At 36.8% G+C, this 17343-nt stretch overlaps 2 protein-coding genes across 3 annotated transcripts in view; both read right to left on the bottom strand.

Moving 5' to 3' along the window:
* Nucleotides 1-10524, bottom strand: part of LOC103023513 (target of Myb protein 1-like) — a 41393-nt gene extending 30869 nt beyond the window's left edge. For both annotated transcript variants that reach the window (XM_007231325.4, XM_049479314.1), the window contains exons 1-5: nt 10363-10524; nt 5186-5270; nt 4618-4696; nt 4255-4404; nt 2556-2690 (exon numbers count right to left, since the gene is read on the bottom strand). In XM_007231325.4, coding sequence (XP_007231387.3) covers nt 2556-2690; nt 4255-4404; nt 4618-4696; nt 5186-5270; nt 10363-10414 — 501 coding nt within the window. In that variant the 5' untranslated portion in view covers nt 10415-10524. The remainder of the gene's footprint in view (nt 1-2555; nt 2691-4254; nt 4405-4617; nt 4697-5185; nt 5271-10362) is intronic.
* A 3248-nt stretch (nt 10525-13772) lies between these two features.
* bglapl (bone gamma-carboxyglutamate (gla) protein, like) lies at nt 13773-17098 on the bottom strand. The gene is made up of 4 exons (XM_007231324.4): nt 16959-17098; nt 16576-16818; nt 16293-16407; nt 13773-14635 (listed from the first exon to the last, which is right to left on the bottom strand). Exons 1-4 carry the CDS (start codon nt 17017-17019, stop codon nt 14533-14535), a joined length of 522 nt encoding a protein of 173 aa, XP_007231386.3. The 5' UTR covers nt 17020-17098; the 3' UTR covers nt 13773-14532.
* Nucleotides 17099-17343: the final 245 nt, after the last annotated feature.

Genomic DNA, 17343 nt, shown 5'->3' with positions numbered 1-17343 from the left:
CGGGAAAATATTCTATTACACATAAACACTATTAATCATTATCTTTGATTGATTTATTGAACAGGTGTTTGGGGGGGGGGGGGGGGGAGGGGGGGGGCGGGAGGGGGCGGGGTCAAATAAAGGTCAACCTGTCACTTTGATGGCTTGTGTCCTATACTATATATATGACACACTATCAATAAACGTCTCTTTTCTGGTCTTTTTTCATACGTAAGGCACGTTTTATGCAACTCTAGTAAGGCACAGGGCTGTCTCCATGTTTTATTTCTAATTCAGCAGGTTTCGATGCTGGGTGGTGACACCTGTAAAGCTAAGCTGAGTTAAGTAAACAAAACTGTAATTCTTTAAACAATTATAATATTTAAGATGAGTCAGACAACGAGCAGTGGATGATAATATACACATATCTATCCTAAAAATTGTTCATTTGGGTGAGTTATGCGCTTCCGTTTATTTAAATGAAGCCTAGATTTACAGATTTCCACTAAAGCTGGAGCATTAGCATTAGCAGCTAACCGCTCCCAGTAATGCTAATGCTGCTAGCAGTGCTAGTCAGGGTTAGCAGCAGGCTAACAGCCGATAATACTTACCTCTGGACGGTGAAAGAGCTACCGCTTAGCGCAGTTAGTGTCTAATGCAAATACTGCTGGAGAACTAAACTCAAACTCCTGTGTAGCGCTGTACTTCAATGGAGTGGCTTTTCTGCCCCTTACAACCTGACCAGTAGAATTCATACATAAGGTACATTAAATTATAATGATTTTTGGGAAAATTAAAGGATTTTAAGTATGCCTATAGTGCGAAAAAAAACAGTATTTTTTACATATATGTCCCATGTTTTCTTTTGTTCTCTGTGGTGTTATTGATCCACAGTTGTGCTTTGTTGTTCTCTCCGTGTTACTGGTTTGTTGTAGTTTATTATCTTTATTTTGTTAGTTTGTAAGACTTAAGTGTTTGTAAGTCCATGTGGTCTAGCTTGTCCTTAGATGTTTTGTTTTATTGTCTTAGTATTTGTGTTCCTATGGCTTTAACTAAAACAGAGTTACATTTGCATCTTGCTTTCAAATTGTTGCAAGAGGACAGCAACACCATCTATTAATACTCAAGAATAAACGCAATGTTTCAGAAAACGATAGTGTGGGTTTCTTGAGCTGTTGTGGTGATGTAAACCTGTCAATAAATGCAGAGATTATTTTCATAAGCTCTTTGTGAAAGGAAAAATAGCTTGTATTTATTTAGGCAAAATATTGTTAAACAGGCTTGTAGCATCTGTGAATCATTTACCTTGATCAAAGTGACATACTCTTTATATGAACATAGAATAAAGCACAGTTTCAATAAGAGCCAGAAACAAATTCAGTGAAGCGTTTAAGATTAACTGTGAAGAGCCACAGAAAACAGCTTCCCACGTTCCTATAAAACCCCTCCACTCACTTTGGCACCTACTGAAGATGTGTTACTTTTACTAAATGGACGTAACAGCATTTTTGCCAGTTGTAAAAGCAAACCAACAGTCAGCAAGACTGTATCCAAAGTGCAATAATAATAGTACTAATAATTTAATTCAGCATTTTTATAGGACATGCTTTTTAATACACCAGAATACATTGCTTGCCAGCTTTATCAAACCTGCCTGACCAGCTTAGTCTATTTCTAGCCTTTTCCGGGGTTTGTTTTGCACAAGGAGAGAAAGAGAGAAAGAGAGAGTGAGAGAGAGAGAGAGAGAGAGAGAGAGAGAGCATAAACATCAGCAGGATCGAAGTAAATCAACATGTACCAGTTTAATAGCTGATTTGTATTTGTAAATATTATAAAATGTTTGTGAATGGTTAGTGAATACTCTTTGAAATGCTCTATTAGATTATAAAGGTTGCTGTTCCTTTAAAACCGTGACTTGTTTGACAATGCAATTCAGTCCAACATGCAGCCATTCTTTATGCTGGCGGAGGACTTTCCAGCCAGTATCTCATTGCCTGCTGCACGAGCAATGCCAAGCAATTGTATCACTTGTGGTGTGCACACAGGGAAGGAATCAAACTCCAGAATACAGAACCTATCTAAACTGATTATCAAACTATTGCTGCAAGTGGGCAGAACATCTACAAAAGTGTGAACTGAATATAAATAAACTGGAAGGCTGTATAAAATAAAAGAGCTCTGAACAAACAGCTGAATGTTGCAGCAGCAAGAAACATAATAAACCAGGCACGGAAGATGTGACCTGCTCTTGAGGGGATTTGTTTACTGTAGCTATGGAGATGCAGTCCTGTTGTCAAATTCCATCTGCTGGCAATATTTACATTTACAAAATGAAATAATCTTTGTATGCAGTTAGGCGTAGGCTGTTATCTCTCTCACTCTCTTTCTCCTCTATCTTTCTCTCTCTGAGCAAAATGAACCCTGAAAAAAGCTAGAAATAAACTAAGCTGGTCAGGCAGGTCTGATCAAGCTGGCAAGCGATGTATTTTGGTGTAGAAAAGCATGTACTGTAGAATCATGCCTCTGTAGGAAGATAAAGTTCAGAGGAAATGTACACAGTTGTGTTGGGGATTTACCCTGCTAGGGGTGTGTATGGGTGAAAGGGCATCTAGATCGGTCATGGGAAACTCCAGGCCCCTCCGTTTCAGGTCGTCATACACGCTCACCACTCCAGACAGCGATGGAGCGTTCCGGAAGGCATCAGCCCAAGACTGTGAACAAAAGCAAACACAGCATCTGAGAACCAAACAGTTAAACAAGATTCAGGCATTTAGCTCTTCAGTCTTCTGGCCTGTTCACCACCATTAAAAAACAATATATTGTCTTTTTTTAGGCATATGAACATGAACAAGGGATGGGTGTTTAAATGGGTGGGGGACTGGGTGAGTGGGGAATTGGTTGGGAGATCATGTGAGTGGGGGAACTGTGTTGGGGAATAAATTGGGACTGATTGGACAATCTTGTGAATAGGAGATTGGTTAGGTGGATAAAATGGATATTTGATCAGATCAGGGAGGGTAAACCGTGTAGGGGATCGGAGGTGAGTGGGTACAGTCGGTAGGATCATGTGGGTAGGGGATCATGTAGGAGTTTGTGTAGGCCATAGGGTAAGAGGAATCATGTAAGGGTTTGAGTGGGGCATAGGGGTTTGAGTGGGGCATAGGGGTTTGGGGAGAGTGTAGGGGTTTGGGTAGGGCGTAGGGGTTTGGGTAGGGCGTAGGGGTTTGGGTAGGGCGTAGGGGTTTGGGGTGGGGAGTAGGGGTTTTGAGTAGGGCGTAGGGGGTTTGAGTAGGGCACAGGGGTTTGGGTAGGAAGTAGGGGTTTGGGTAGGGCGTAGGGGTTTGGGTAGGGCGTAGGGGTTTTGGGTGGGGAGTAGGGGTTTTGGGTGAGGAGTAGGGGTTTTGGGTGGGGAGTAGGGGTTTTGAGTAGGGAGTAGGGGTTTTGAGTAGGGCGTAGGGGTTTGGGTAGGGTGTAGGGTAGGTAAAATATTTAGAGAATTGGGTAGGACATTGGGTGGGTGTGTAAATGGGATCATGTAAGAGTTTGGGTGGGTGGGATTGGGTGGAAGGGGGAAGTGTATAGAGGGTTGAGGGTAGATGGGTACTGGGTAGGCCATTGGGTGGGTTTGCAAAGTTGGTAAGGGATCATGTAGGGGTTTGGATAAGGGACTGCATAGGGGATTTGTTGGGTAGGTTTTGGGTGGGTGAATGAGTCAGTGGGTGGGGTTTATTGTGAGATTAATGGAAGCTGGTTTGCTGGGTGGGGCTTGGTGGGTGATCTAGACTGGATGGGTGGGGAGTGGGAGTGGAAGTAGGTGACTGAGTGCCAGACAGGCTAGCACCATGAGGTGCTAAATTAGCACTGTGACATTCCTGCCCACTATTTTCTCTACATGATCAAACCCTTAAGTAGCCTAAGAGCAAATCAGAAGCTCTGCTCTCAAATCAAAATGTAATGCCAGACATTAAATTCCAGTATATATTTTTGCTGAAATTTGTGTGTTTCTTCTATTCTTATTAAGCCAAAAATTAATCAGAATGTTAGAAGAGTTTGAATATACCAGTCTGATGGCATAAGTGTATTGGTATTGGTAAACAATGTCTTTTACCTGCTACAGCAGCAGCAGCAGGTGAAGAAGAAAGATAAATGGTTCAGTAGTTAAGGCTTATTCCAAAGGAGCCAGAGTTAAAGCCGAAAATGCCCGTAAGCAGCCCTACTTTAAGAACAAGGCTCCTTTGTATTCAAAGCTTTTCTTTGCTGAAACTCAAAACAAACCTGAATAAGGCTTAATACTCTGTCGTGTAAGATCATGGGGGGATTGTTTTTGGGGAGAATGGTCCGCACCAGCACTCCCTCTACAAACTCCCTGCTGCAGACATAAATGTGAAATCGATGACCACAGTTCTTCACACAGGTCTCAAGCACCTGGAATCACGAAGAGAAAATGAAAAAATACATCACACGTGGCCTGTGTCACCTGATAACACTGTCACATCTGCGCAGGTGTCAAGCAAAACCACAAACAAATGAGAGAAAAAATACTGTACAGTATGGATATTTGAATGCACCCTATATAAAAAAATAGACACAAACAAAGTAACTGGGAGAATCAGACAAAAGAAAAAGGTGACATCTTACAGTCAGTGCCAGCATGACTTCTCTGAAGTTCTTATTTCCCACAATCTTCTTTTTTATGGCTCTTATTGCATCTTTAGGTCTGTAAACACAAGATAATAGTTGACAATAATAGATATAGTTTGGCAAATTTCTAGTAATCGCAATTCTAGACAACTGTCTAGACCTGAAACCTCAAAAGTCCCTTGAATTAATGTGAAATCCCCAGTTAAGCACAGCTGACTTAATTTCTACTACTGCAATGAAACTGAAACCATGCTTTATCATGAAATCATAGCTAATAAACTAACTCAGAGGCTGCACTCTTCAGAAGCCATATTAATCCTGCACTGGAAAAATACTTGGGCCCTTCCAACACATCTATATGGAAACAGCTTTGGGAAACTTTGGGAAAAAGCTTTTCTATCTCTCTTTTTAATAGTATATATAATATCTAAAATATGCTTTATTTAACTTTTATGTATTCATTAATATATTTAAACCATTTTAAATAACTGACCTCTTCCCATACAGGAGAAATGGTTGATATAGGGTTATTCATTGGAAGGACTAAAATATGTATCAGACAAACCCTTCATCTGTCTCGTTGATTATGTCACAGATTTCCATGTTAATGGCCCAATCCTCAGCCTGTAGAGCAGCACTTGTGGCTCTTTCTGTAGAAAACAGACAAAAAAACATAATCCATTAACTTAACCAGTCAATTATCTTTTATATAAAAGATCAAATTTATGATCAACGTTCACTCAAAACACAAAACACTTCAGCCCAAAGTGGTCCACAAATCAAACATTTTAAAAAGTTACTGTAATTTTGAAGTGTACTGGTTTTTATATTATATTTCGGTTTTCAACTCTGTAACATGCTAGTCTTACCATGTGAGTGTCTTGTTAAGCACACGACTCACTATCAAGACTAACTCTAATAAAAAAAGAATAATAATAATAATCATATAAGTCTTATTTTTACCATACATCACTACAAATTAAACTCAAGCTGTTAATAGTTTTTTTTTTTTACCAACAAATTATTTGACCAGTATTTCAAATTTATTTTATTTATTTACAACGGCACAACAGATTTTTTAAAACACCATTTACTCTAGCTAATTACGTAGCTAATAAGTTCACAAACATTTTTAGAATTAATCAAGCCATTCTTTTTCAGAATTAATATTCTACTATAGTGCTTTTAAAATGACTGAAAACGTGTATATATGTTTAAAAACACTCTATTTCAGTATCAGTGAATATACACTACCAGTTAAAAGTTTGGACACACCTTCTCATTCAATGTTTTTATTTTTCTCCTACATTGTAAATTAATACTAAAGTCATTAAGACGATCAAGGAATCGTGTGATAACTTAAGTGTAAAACAAACCAAAATACTTTGTAAAACATTTAGGTGCTTCCCATCTGGGGAGCTGGTAACTCTGATGAACTTATCCTGTGCAACAGAGGAAACTCTTGGTCTTCCTTTCCTGGAACAGTCCTGATGAGAGCCAGTTTTAGCATAATGTTTTTGATGGTCTTTGCAACTGCACTTGAGGATACTTTTAAAGTCCTTAATCTACAATGCATACAATTTAAAAAATGAAAAAATATTCAATTTAAGGTATGTCCAACCTTTTGACTGGTACTGTAAATAGATGTGGGTGTGCTCAGTAGGAAATAAAAAAAACATTATCATCATCAAGACATCATACTTAGTAATCAAGGATGAATTATAAAAAAAGGAATAACTTTTTTTAAACTGTGTTAAATCCTGATAATGCCCTAACATGGGAACATGGGTTTTTTATTGTCTGTTTTGCATACTGAGATAGTCACATCGACAAAGGTCAATTTTAGATAAAGCCTAGTTTATATTGTTATTGTGTAAACAGGTAAAGAAGTGGCATTACATCAATTATATTAAATTTCAAAAAGCATTAGGTTATTACTGTTATTTTTACAGAGGAATTTATTGCCCTTAGTCCCTTGCTTTCTTTCTTTCTTTTTTTCTCCCATCTCTCTCTCTCTCTCTCTCTCTTGTTCTCCTTTACTGTAATGTTCACATTAATATCACAAATGCCTGGAGTTTCTCAGAGTGTGTGTGTGTGTGCAGAGGCAGCTGACTGTCACATGAAGAAGGGAGAATGAGAGAGAGAGAGAGAGAGAGAGAGAGAGAGAGAGTGAGAGGGGGCGAGCATGAAGGAGGGAATTAGGGAATTAAAAGGCCCCACAGAAAGGAGGTCTCAGCAGGGTGGAACTCATGTGAGCTCTGCTTGGTTAGGATCACACGGGGTGGGATATTTCTTTTGCACACTTTTCCTGGAGTTATGGAAGGAAGTACGCCAAACAAAAATTGTTATTAACTGTTATAATTGAAAATAATAATAATAATAATATGCAAGCATCATTTTATTGTAACGTATATGTATATTGTAATGTATTGATAACGACCCATAACGCATTAAAAACATATTTTTTGCTTAAAGAAAACTGACTTAATTGTACATTTAAATACAGTGAACAGAGAGCATAATTGGTGCAGTTTATTTGGCTAAATTGCAGTACATTTAAGGGTGTAGAAAACAGTATTCACTGCTCTCTGGCTTCATCTGTAATTTCTCTAAAGAAAAGACTTTTAGGCTAATACTTTAAATAGTTACAGAGTTCTGTGTTTCTGTGTTTTTTTTTCTAGTTATCATGAGGAAAGTGTGAATGTGATGTGTGTAAATGTGTAAATGCTGCAGTAACATGATCTGTTCCAATACTGCTTTACTACATACAAAGATTTTGTAAATTTACATTTTTTAATTAATTTTAAAAGTTTATATTTCCATTGCTACTTACCAGCTGTAAGCTGTTAATCAATGAATTGCTAGCTGATTTTTTTTCTAACAATGTTTCTTTTTAAATATGCTAATGTGTTATTGGCCCAGGCAGTTAATTGCAACATTTTGTACACTGGATTTTATTATCCTTTTCAGTTTTTGGCTGGCCGTGAAAAGCTTAAATGGCAAATAAAGGGAAAATATCAGTGTTCTAAAATGTTTGACCAGTAGTGTATATAGATTTTAAAATAATGTTATCTGAAAATTACAACAATAAGTTTATCATATCTCCTGAGTTTCTATATATCATCATTCTATATATCATGAAACTCATTCTGAAGCATTTCTGTTGGTCCATTCATCATGAAATTCTGAAAAGTTTAGAACACATACAAAACCAGTGACCTTATTTGCATATCAGCAATACTGTACTTCTGCATTTGTGTTTGTTTACTCTTCTTCCTAAAAATTGGTACAGCTCTCCTGGATACTGATAACAGTATATATCAGTGTAAAAGCAATGCTTATTTTAACTCTCCTGCAAAAACTGTCCTTAAGTTTGACTGTTTTTCACGTTTTTTAAAGAAAGAAACCTGGCAGTTGTTTCTCAACTTTGTGTCAGAATTGAATGATGAATGGGCCAATAGAAATGTTTCAAAATATATTTATTATTTTAGGTCAACAAAATTATTTTAGGAGACTTGTATTAGGCCTGTCAACATTAACGTGTTAACGCATGCAGTTAGTCTAGAAACGTTAATGTAATTTTTTTCAATGCAAAATAATCACGTGATAAAACTGATAAACCTGGTGCAGCATTAGCATTTTTATTTAGCGATATAACACACCAACACTTGCTGCTGAGTTTCTTTCTCACACACTCGCGTGGTCGTGCACACAAACACACACAAAGCAAATGCTGCGTTTCCTATGTTTCAGCTGTTGAATGTGGAATATGGAGCTACACTAGTGTTTATTAATATTTTCTCCATTAAAACTCTCAGTTAAACTCAGTAATTCAGCACATTTTAATACTCTGCCCTGAGATATTACAATACAGTAAAAGAAATAAGGATGATTTAGTCTACTCCAGGTGCACATCACACTACACCATTATTTTTGCCCTTTTCCAAAAATGAAGTAAAGCACGAGCATTAAAAAAACTGTAATCAGGATTGTTATCCATGATTTAGTCACAGAATATTGTTCTGATTACCGTAATACAATGGGTTTTTTTTAAGGATTGGCCGCAATAAAATATAAAAACTGATTATTTTATTCACATATAAATACCCATTATTAAAAGCTCTTAATGAAGAAAGTGTGATTAATCATGATTAATTACAAAATAATATTGTGACTATTCTTTTCTATGATTGACACCAATAATATATATAGCTTTAAAAAAAACTTCAGTTTCTGAATAAGTTTCTCTAATTTTGCTATTTTGCTAAGTGCGGACCACGCCTAAAGAAGTAGAGAAAGAAGGAAAAAGGGGAGGGAACTCAGGGAAATTTGGGCTGGAGTTCTGAACTGCGTGCTTGAAGAAGCGTGCAGTTATATCCCCCCCTTTTTTATTTAATGAGAAGTGGAAGAGTAGAAAAAGGGGGTTGTTGGGGAGGAGGTGGGTTGCGAACTTTCGTCACGAGAGATAGTTAGTTAGGGGAGGTATTTATAGGACGGTTGATTGATACGGGGTGGAGTTAGAACGTAGGCGTTAGGGCGTGGTCCTTCTCCCAAACTTTTGTTATTACATAACATCATTTATAGGTATATGTTTGAGTAAAATTAAACATTGTTGTATTATTTTATAAACTATGGACAAAATTGCTCCTAAATTCCAAATTAAAATACTGTCATTTAGAGCATTTATTTGCAGAAAATGAGAAATAAAATAACAAAAAAGATCTTTCAGAGCTTTCAGACCTCAAATAATGCAAAGAAAACAAGTTCATATTCTTAATTTTGAAGAGTTCAGAAATCAATATTTGGCGGAGTAACTCTGGTTTCTAATCTTGGCATGTTCTCCACAAGTCTTACACACTGCTTTTGGATAACTTTATGCAAATCCTGGTGCAAAAAATCAAGCAGTTCAGCTTGGTTTGATGGCTGTGATCATCTATCTTCTTCTTGATTATATTTCAGAGGTTTTTAATTTGGTACAATCAAAGAAACTTATTATTATTAAGTGGTCTCTTATTTTTTTTCCAGAGCTGTAACGTTATATGTTCTACTTATATTCTACTTATTATACTTCAAATAAAAAAGTTATGAAACTTTTTTCATCCTGCTGTAAAGCTGCCATTTTGTACATATGCGTTTGTTGTGTGACAATGATGTAAGATAACCTTTAGAATCAGGGTTATAAGGAAAAGGCTGGGTCATGTCTGCCTGCCAAATCCTACCCTCAGTACTATCTGAAATAAATCACCATAAAGATAAACAGGCAGGCTTTGAATTTAACAGGGTTATCAGACTGTAGTTAGGTTAACCATATGAACAATGTTACAGCACAAAATAACAATTACAGAAAACAGGAGACGTGTTATTTTTGTGTTTTTTTGCTCAGTTCCTTATATTTAACCTACAGTTGAAGTTGGACACGCCCATTCCCTACTATTACTAAAGACTGGAAAATAATAATATTAATATAAATAACATTATTATTAATACACGCACAGAAACTTCGTGTTTTCTATTAAGGTTTTAAAGTTCAGCTTTTAGAATGAAATGGTTTAAACACTATAAAACGGAAGTTTTCCTGGTGAAGTTGGTCGTCTGTTTTCAGGTTAATCGTAAATCAGTGAACTACAGCACTGTCTCTCTAGTGTGGAGGAAGCCTGGTACAGACTGTAGCTGAATTTGAGCTGAATTCTGCTCGTTTCTGAACTGACAGGTAACGTTAGATAAAGGGTTTGAGACACTCACGGATCCGCTGGCCGACCGGAGAGGAGAAAGGGCTCCCGATAAGGAAATCCATGTTTCTTCAGAAAGTGTAGAAAAGCTGCTTATTCATGAGTCTCTAAAACTCAGAGAGAGTCTGTCCGCCGGTTAAAACGCGTGTTCACGAGGACTGAACTCTGAACGCTCGGTCACGTGAAGGGGCAAGTGTAGGAAGTAGGGCAGTTTCAGCACACAGAGCAGCAGAGGCAGCAGGGGTAGTTACATTTACACAGTTTAATGTGCTTAAATTAAATGTAGATAGATTTTGAGACTCAGTGTACATTTAACTACACCAACATAAAACTGAACTGATCAGCTGACCTGATCATCAGAAGGCAGTGTAGTGATTGTTACTGTATAGACAGCTCACTGACAGATATTTAGCTCTCTTGTCATTAACCATCAGCATTTTCAAATAAAATAAAAATATAGATATCTAAACTATGATTCAGGCATAACATGGTGTCTTCTTGTCTTAGAATCCTGCCTGAGACAGCAGCATTTCTCATCTTTCTAGGGCCCTATGAAATCTGCTTAATTTTTTTTGGCAGATTCAGTTTTTTCTGTCTTTTGGATTTTATTAGTCTCACATTTTAGATTTTTTTAATAGTGGTGTCAGGCGATACAAAATGATCTAATTAATTATGTGCTGTGATTAATTAATAGCATTTTTATCACATTCATCAACAGAGTATCAGTTCAGTTGAATTTTAGCTGAGGAGCAAATGAATGAATAACTGGCATAGACTTAAAAACTTCTTGTAATGAACATCAGTCTATATATCTCCTACAACACTAGACCAGTTTTTATAGACACACCTTTATACATCTAAAACTAGTTATAGGAGACAGTCACACATGCCAGAGGTTATTTTAAGCATAAATAAATTAAATAAATAACATTATTTATTTAAGTATAAATAAATAAGTGCACATATTAATGAATAGAAAAAAATACATGCATAAGTAATTGTATAAATTGTTTAAATACATTTTTTTATTTATGTATTTCTGCATTTAATTATTTATATATTTCTACATTTATTTCCACATTTATTCATTTATGTGTTTTTGTATTTTTGCATTTGTATGTTATTAGGTAGGTTGTCCTATTCTCGCTCTAAAACAGGATTGGTCAACTGGTGAATCAGACAGAATCAACTGTTTCTAGATAAATAAATAAATGTAGAAATGCAAAAACCTAAATAAAGGTTCATGCATGGAAATATGGAAATAGATTCCTGATGCAATTTTAAATGTATACCTGTTCATGACAAAATATATTTATTAATGTATTTATTTATCTGTACAATTATTTGTGAGCATTTATTTATGGATTTATTTATTTATACTCTAAAATGTGCTAAAATGTGTTGCTCTGTAATAATACCATATACTAGGACTGTTTAAAAAGCTTATAAATAAGATGCAAATATTAACAAAATTTAAATATTTGACCGTAATTTGATCAAATGTTTATTTAAGTTTAAATAATATAAAATACTCAAAATAAAATAAAGTTGTGTCGATTATTATTTGATTCAAAACATTAATAGAATGTTATTATGCATCTTTAATTTATATTATCTGCCCTAGGGGCTTTTATTATTAACAAAATGGCAGACTGGCCATAGTGGCTAACAGCTAACTGGTGATGCTAAATGTTTTCTGAGTTGAATTAATGGCTGATGTTTGATATCAGATGAACAGCACTGTGCTGGATAGATAAGTAAGTTCTGTGGTTTGATGTGATCTGTGAATCTTGAATCTTCATTTATTGACCTCAGAACTACGGAATGCAGCAAGTGGCTCAGTGCTAGCTCACAGCCGAACTCAGCGGTAAGGATTGGAGGGTGTTAGTAGAATGATGTTACTGTGCTGGCTGGATTTGGTAAGTTCTGCTCTTTTTATCTGATGTCTGTATGTACATTACTTTGGTCTTCAGTTATGAAGGTCAGAACACAGTTATCTGTGCATCTGAGGAGGAGGCAGGTAACTCTCTCCAGTATTTTGAAATTGGACTGTAGCCAACTTCCTGTCATTTATGTTATTTGTTAATGTTGCTTCATTGTGTTGTGTTGTTGCTGCTTCTTTGTTTTTACTGTGCCCTTTAGAGCAGTGGTTCCCAAGCCTGGTCCTGGAGGACGGCACACCCTGAAAATTTTAGTATTTGCTCCCAATGCACCTGATTCAGCTAATAAGCTAATTACCAAACCTGGCATTTTATTTAAGACTTAAAGGGTCAAAAAGAGCAAGGACCAAGAAGGCTTATCCCTTATGCTGATAAATCTGCCTGATGTTTAGGAGATTTTCCTGAAACATCAAAGTCTCTCAGATTCATATGCTAGCCTGTTTTCTCAGGCAAGAACTATTTACTCTCCCTAGTACAACTCACTTACAATGAGTAAGTTTGTGGAATCAAATGACACTTTATGTGTGTGAATGTAATAATGATATATGCCATTCTAAAGCACATGTGCTCACATTTGTTGGCAGCTCGTCCCACAAATCTTTGATTGGCCAAATATTTGGTAACAAGGCAGGTCAAGAACATATTATAGTCTAGCAAAGACAGTCCTGGGAAACCCTTGTTGTGTGTGGACAAGCATTGTCCTGCTTAAAATTGCCAGTTGAAGGCCCTGCCATGAGTAGCAACACGTGTGCTTGCTTAATGTCCTGCATATATATATATATATATATATATATATATATATATATATATATATATATATATATCGCTTAGCTGTTAATTGTCTGTCCCTTGTATCACAATTTAGGGTGTGCGTGATTGTTGTTTAAGATGGCATTCCAGATCATCACACCAGCAGTTGTGTCAATGAGTTGTTACTCAGACATGGCAGGATTGTAGTGCTCAGTGCAAAATAGTCAAGATTTTTTATTCAGGTCACCACTGAAAATGAAGGTGACGGTGGATGACATACAAATTAATCGTTGAAATGACCATTCTGTTTCTCTCAGTGAAGTGATGCATTCTGTCTTAAAGTCTCTTAACTGGGCAAAAAGTCTTAGAATGCCTCATAGAGCCATGTCTGGCAGTCAACAATCTCTCACCAAGAGGTACACTACCCAGAAGTACTTTCAGTGAGCTAGTCAGATCTCCCTGTAATCATTATAACATCTGCCCAATGTTATTTAGCAATCTACATCTACACTACATGTTTTATTCCCTGTGATAGGAACCATTGTAACCAGATCATTAATGTTACTCACTTCATCTGTCAGTTGTTTTAATGTTTATTAGCGCTGGTGTATGTAACTGCAAACATAAAGTAATGGTGAGTGATGATTAAGTCCTAATTCAATGTCTAAAAATGGACAGGATTGTGGGTGGATGTTTTTTATCCTTTGCATAATAAATGAACACAATCACATAATTATTTAAAACATCTTTATTAAAACACACTAAACAAGCCTTTTCTGTCATCGCATCACTGTTCAAGTACTATGTGCGCATGATAAAATGTACTATTGACAACGAGACAATGGCACAGTCATGGGCCACCAACTAGCCAGTTTAAGGCAGTCTATCTGCATTAAAATACAGTTTATGATGTAACTCCCCTACTTTACAGTGGTAAAATAGGGAGGTGTAGCACCTTTGTGAAGAAAGATAACAGTCTTCTTTCATAAAAACACAACCTAAACACGGCAAAAAAGAAATAATTTATAATATTACAAAAAAAGCTTTGTATACGTGTATGGCTTGCCTACTAATACTCAGTTAATCTGTGCAAATAAAGCTCTGTATCCCTAAGCTTACAAGCTTATATTACATTGGTGGACATCATACAGGTGTTGTTCTATAATACAGTTGTCGGTTAGATTGATCAAACCACAGGCTACGTACACCTTACAGGACTATTCTTAGACTACTACACAAATGAGTTGTCGTTGTAATGGTGGCTGCCGCCGCAAAACGAGAAAGCAGGGCTCAGTAGTGGTTTCAGTGAAAACACACAACTGCAGCAAAACTTGGCACTGCCTCTCACCACAGCAGATCCCGGTCAGCTCCCTGTTTCCCCTCTATGCAAAGCAGGGTAGTGGTGGAACCCGTTCAAATGGTATAAAGCTTATTTATTGCCTGTACATGAGGATTACATTTGAGTCCAGGTAGAAGCAGCTTCCCTCTGAGGTTTAGAATGGGACGGGGCCGTAGTAGGTGGTGTAGGCCGCCACAATGCCGTTTGTGTCAGCCATTTCATCACAGGCCACGTTCGCTTCACACACCTCTCTCAGACTGGATTAGAGACAGAAAGACAAAATGTTACTTTAAAACCTGCACATCCTATCTATACATCCCTTATACTCCTACAAAAATCCAAGAGAAAATAGAACTGTAATTAATAGAATAGAATAAAGAATAAAGTTCAGTATTAGAGGAGAAAAAAAGGGAGATCACATTACTAAAATGAATGGAATAGAATAGAAAATAATCCAGAAAAAAAGTATGAATAGAGGGATTACAATGATTATGCTAGAATAATCTTTGAAGAGTTCTGTTTTAAGAGACTCCTGAAGACAGAACTCTTCAAAGAGCACTTACTCTCTTAACACCTCTAACACACTAACTACTTCTAACCTCATTTCCTTCTTCCCCTCCTTCACTTCTCTATCCTTTTATTTCCCTTCGACCTCCTTTAAGCCCTATCTAAAATGGTTTATCTTAATTCCTATTACTTTTGTACTTGACTTTTGTAAGTCGCTTTGGACAAAAGCGTCTGCCAAATGTAATGTAATGTAGAATAGAATAGAATACAATAGAATAGAATAAAAAGACAAAGTGCAGTGTCACAGAAGCAGAGAATACTACTGTAATGAATAAAATACAATAGAGACTCAAGTGCAGTGTCACAGAATAGCTGAGAATATTTATGAATAGAATTGAATAGAATAAAGAATAAAGTGCAGTCTTAGAGGGGAAAAAAGGAAGAGCACATTACTAAAACGAGTGGAATAGAATAGAAAATAATCCAGAAAAAACACGAATAGAGGGATTACAATGATTGTAATACTAGAATAGAAAAGAATAGAATAGAATAAAGAGACAAAGTCCAGTGTCACAGAAGCAGAGAATACTACTGTAATTAGTAAAATACAATAGAGACTCAAGTGCAGTGTCACAGAATAGCTTAGAATATTTATGAATAGAATAGAATAAAATAGAATAGAGAATAGAGTCCAAAACAATGTCTAAATAGAGGGATGGATAGGCCTGTCATGTTATTCACATTTTTGACTCATCGTATAATGAATGGACATCACCTCAATAATACTTGATAATTGCGATATCGTCTATTTTGTTTATTTGTATGTTTGTTCACATATATAACAGTGAACAGCATATTAGCCTGTCATGCAGTGACCACTGCTTCAATTCCTGAGACTCCACACATACAATGTTAACTGCAGTAGGTGAGGAAAAAAGTTTTTCCAGTTGTCCAAACTATGATTAATTTAAATGTTGTTGTCTTTAAAAGAGTAGAATTGTTTTGTTATGCTAGTCTATTATCATAATGTCAGTGGCATTTAATGGTATTAAAATGGCAATAGTACAGTTTATTGCAATAGGCTTAATTTTTGGGATGATTTAACAGCTACAAGAAATCTTATTGTGAAAGGTCTTGGAACGAATATTATTGTAATGAATTCAATAGAATAGCGTCAGATACAGTGGCGCAGGAAGTATAGGAAGTATACCTGAAATTAATGGAGTAGAATTAGGTACAGTGACAGAGGGATGTACTTATTAATATATAAAATGGATAGAATAGAACAATTAAGAAAAAAGCGAATAGAGGAGTAGAGGAAGATTATGACTATTATAGTTTGAATAAAAAAGAATAGAATCCAGAACAGTCTGAATCAATAGAAGACGATGAGTAGATCAGTTGTACCTTTCCAGCTGGACAGGAGTGAGAGCAGCAGCAGGTGTGCCGGCTCTCCTGTGTCTCCTCAGCATGGATGCAGCTACAGATCTCTTCACCACCACATGCTCTGGTCCAGGTGTGGCTGCAATTCAACACACAATTCAGTTACACAAATTCAAAACTTGTTCTACATCTACATCAGGGGTCCTCATACTCTGCTCCATCACCGTACTTCTGTCTACTCATGGTGGGATGGACAGAGCAGCACTGGACGGGCTTATAAACTAATGAAGCAGTTTTAGGGTCTCACCTTCCTCACTGGCAGAGTTGGACTCAGAAGAGGAGGAATCAGAGGCTGAATCAGATGCAGAATCTGAGGCAGAATCTGAGGTGGAATCGGATGCTGAAGAGGAATCTGAGGCAGAGGAAGAGTCTGAGGCAGAAGAAGAGTCTGAGGCAGAGGAGGAGTCGGAAACTGAGGGGTCAGCATCGACAGGATCAGCAGGTGCAGCTGCAGCATCAGCTTCAGGATCAACAACCACGTCTGGGAGCACTATACACACAAACACACACACAGGAAAAAAGTCATTAAAATTCAGATAAATAAGATATACATCAGATTGATGAACACAGAAGCACTCCGTTTTATCTTTGTAGTTTTTGAGCTATTCATAAGCTTATTTTTTATCTTACCTCCCATGGACATGCAGGCAGCCAGCACACCAAAGAGGACGAGGAGAGTGAAGGTCTTCATCTTTTCTTCGATGGTTTGAGTTTGGTTCTGTTCTTCTTCTTCTTCTTCTTCTTCTCTTCTTGCTCTTGTTGTTTTCCCTCCTTTTACCCGAGCACTTTTATACACTTCACTACTCCTCCACACAAACTGTTGTCGAAGTTCCGATTGGTTCGGGAATCGAATGACACCAAGCCCTCGATGTGCATTCCAAAACACACATACACCCACGTGCACTCAAACACACTCACACACACACACACACACACACTCTCTCAGACATACATCTGTGCACATATTCGATCCAAACACTACATTCTAAATCAGTCATACGTGCACCTAAACTTT

This window comes from Astyanax mexicanus, chromosome 5 (genome assembly GCF_023375975.1).
Source record: "Astyanax mexicanus isolate ESR-SI-001 chromosome 5, AstMex3_surface, whole genome shotgun sequence".
In the NCBI taxonomy this organism is placed as follows: domain Eukaryota; kingdom Metazoa; phylum Chordata; class Actinopteri; order Characiformes; family Acestrorhamphidae; genus Astyanax; species Astyanax mexicanus.
The sequence above is the reverse complement of the archived record's forward strand: the minus strand, read 5'-3'. Positions and strand labels throughout refer to the sequence as shown.

Bases quoted from the DNA above. Each gene is read 5' to 3' on its own strand.
- bglapl (XM_007231324.4), bottom strand. From the start codon at position 17,019: ATGAAGACCTTCACTCTCCTCGTCCTCTTTGGTGTGCTGGCTGCCTGC. The intron at 16,819-16,958 runs GTAAGATAAAAA...TTGTGTGTATAG, and splicing joins TGCCTGCATGTCCATGGGAG to TGCTCCCAGACGTGGTTGTT. The intron at 14,636-16,292 runs GTACAACTGATC...TCTCTAATCCAG, and splicing joins ACTCCTGTCCAGCTGGAAAG to TCTGAGAGAGGTGTGTGAAG.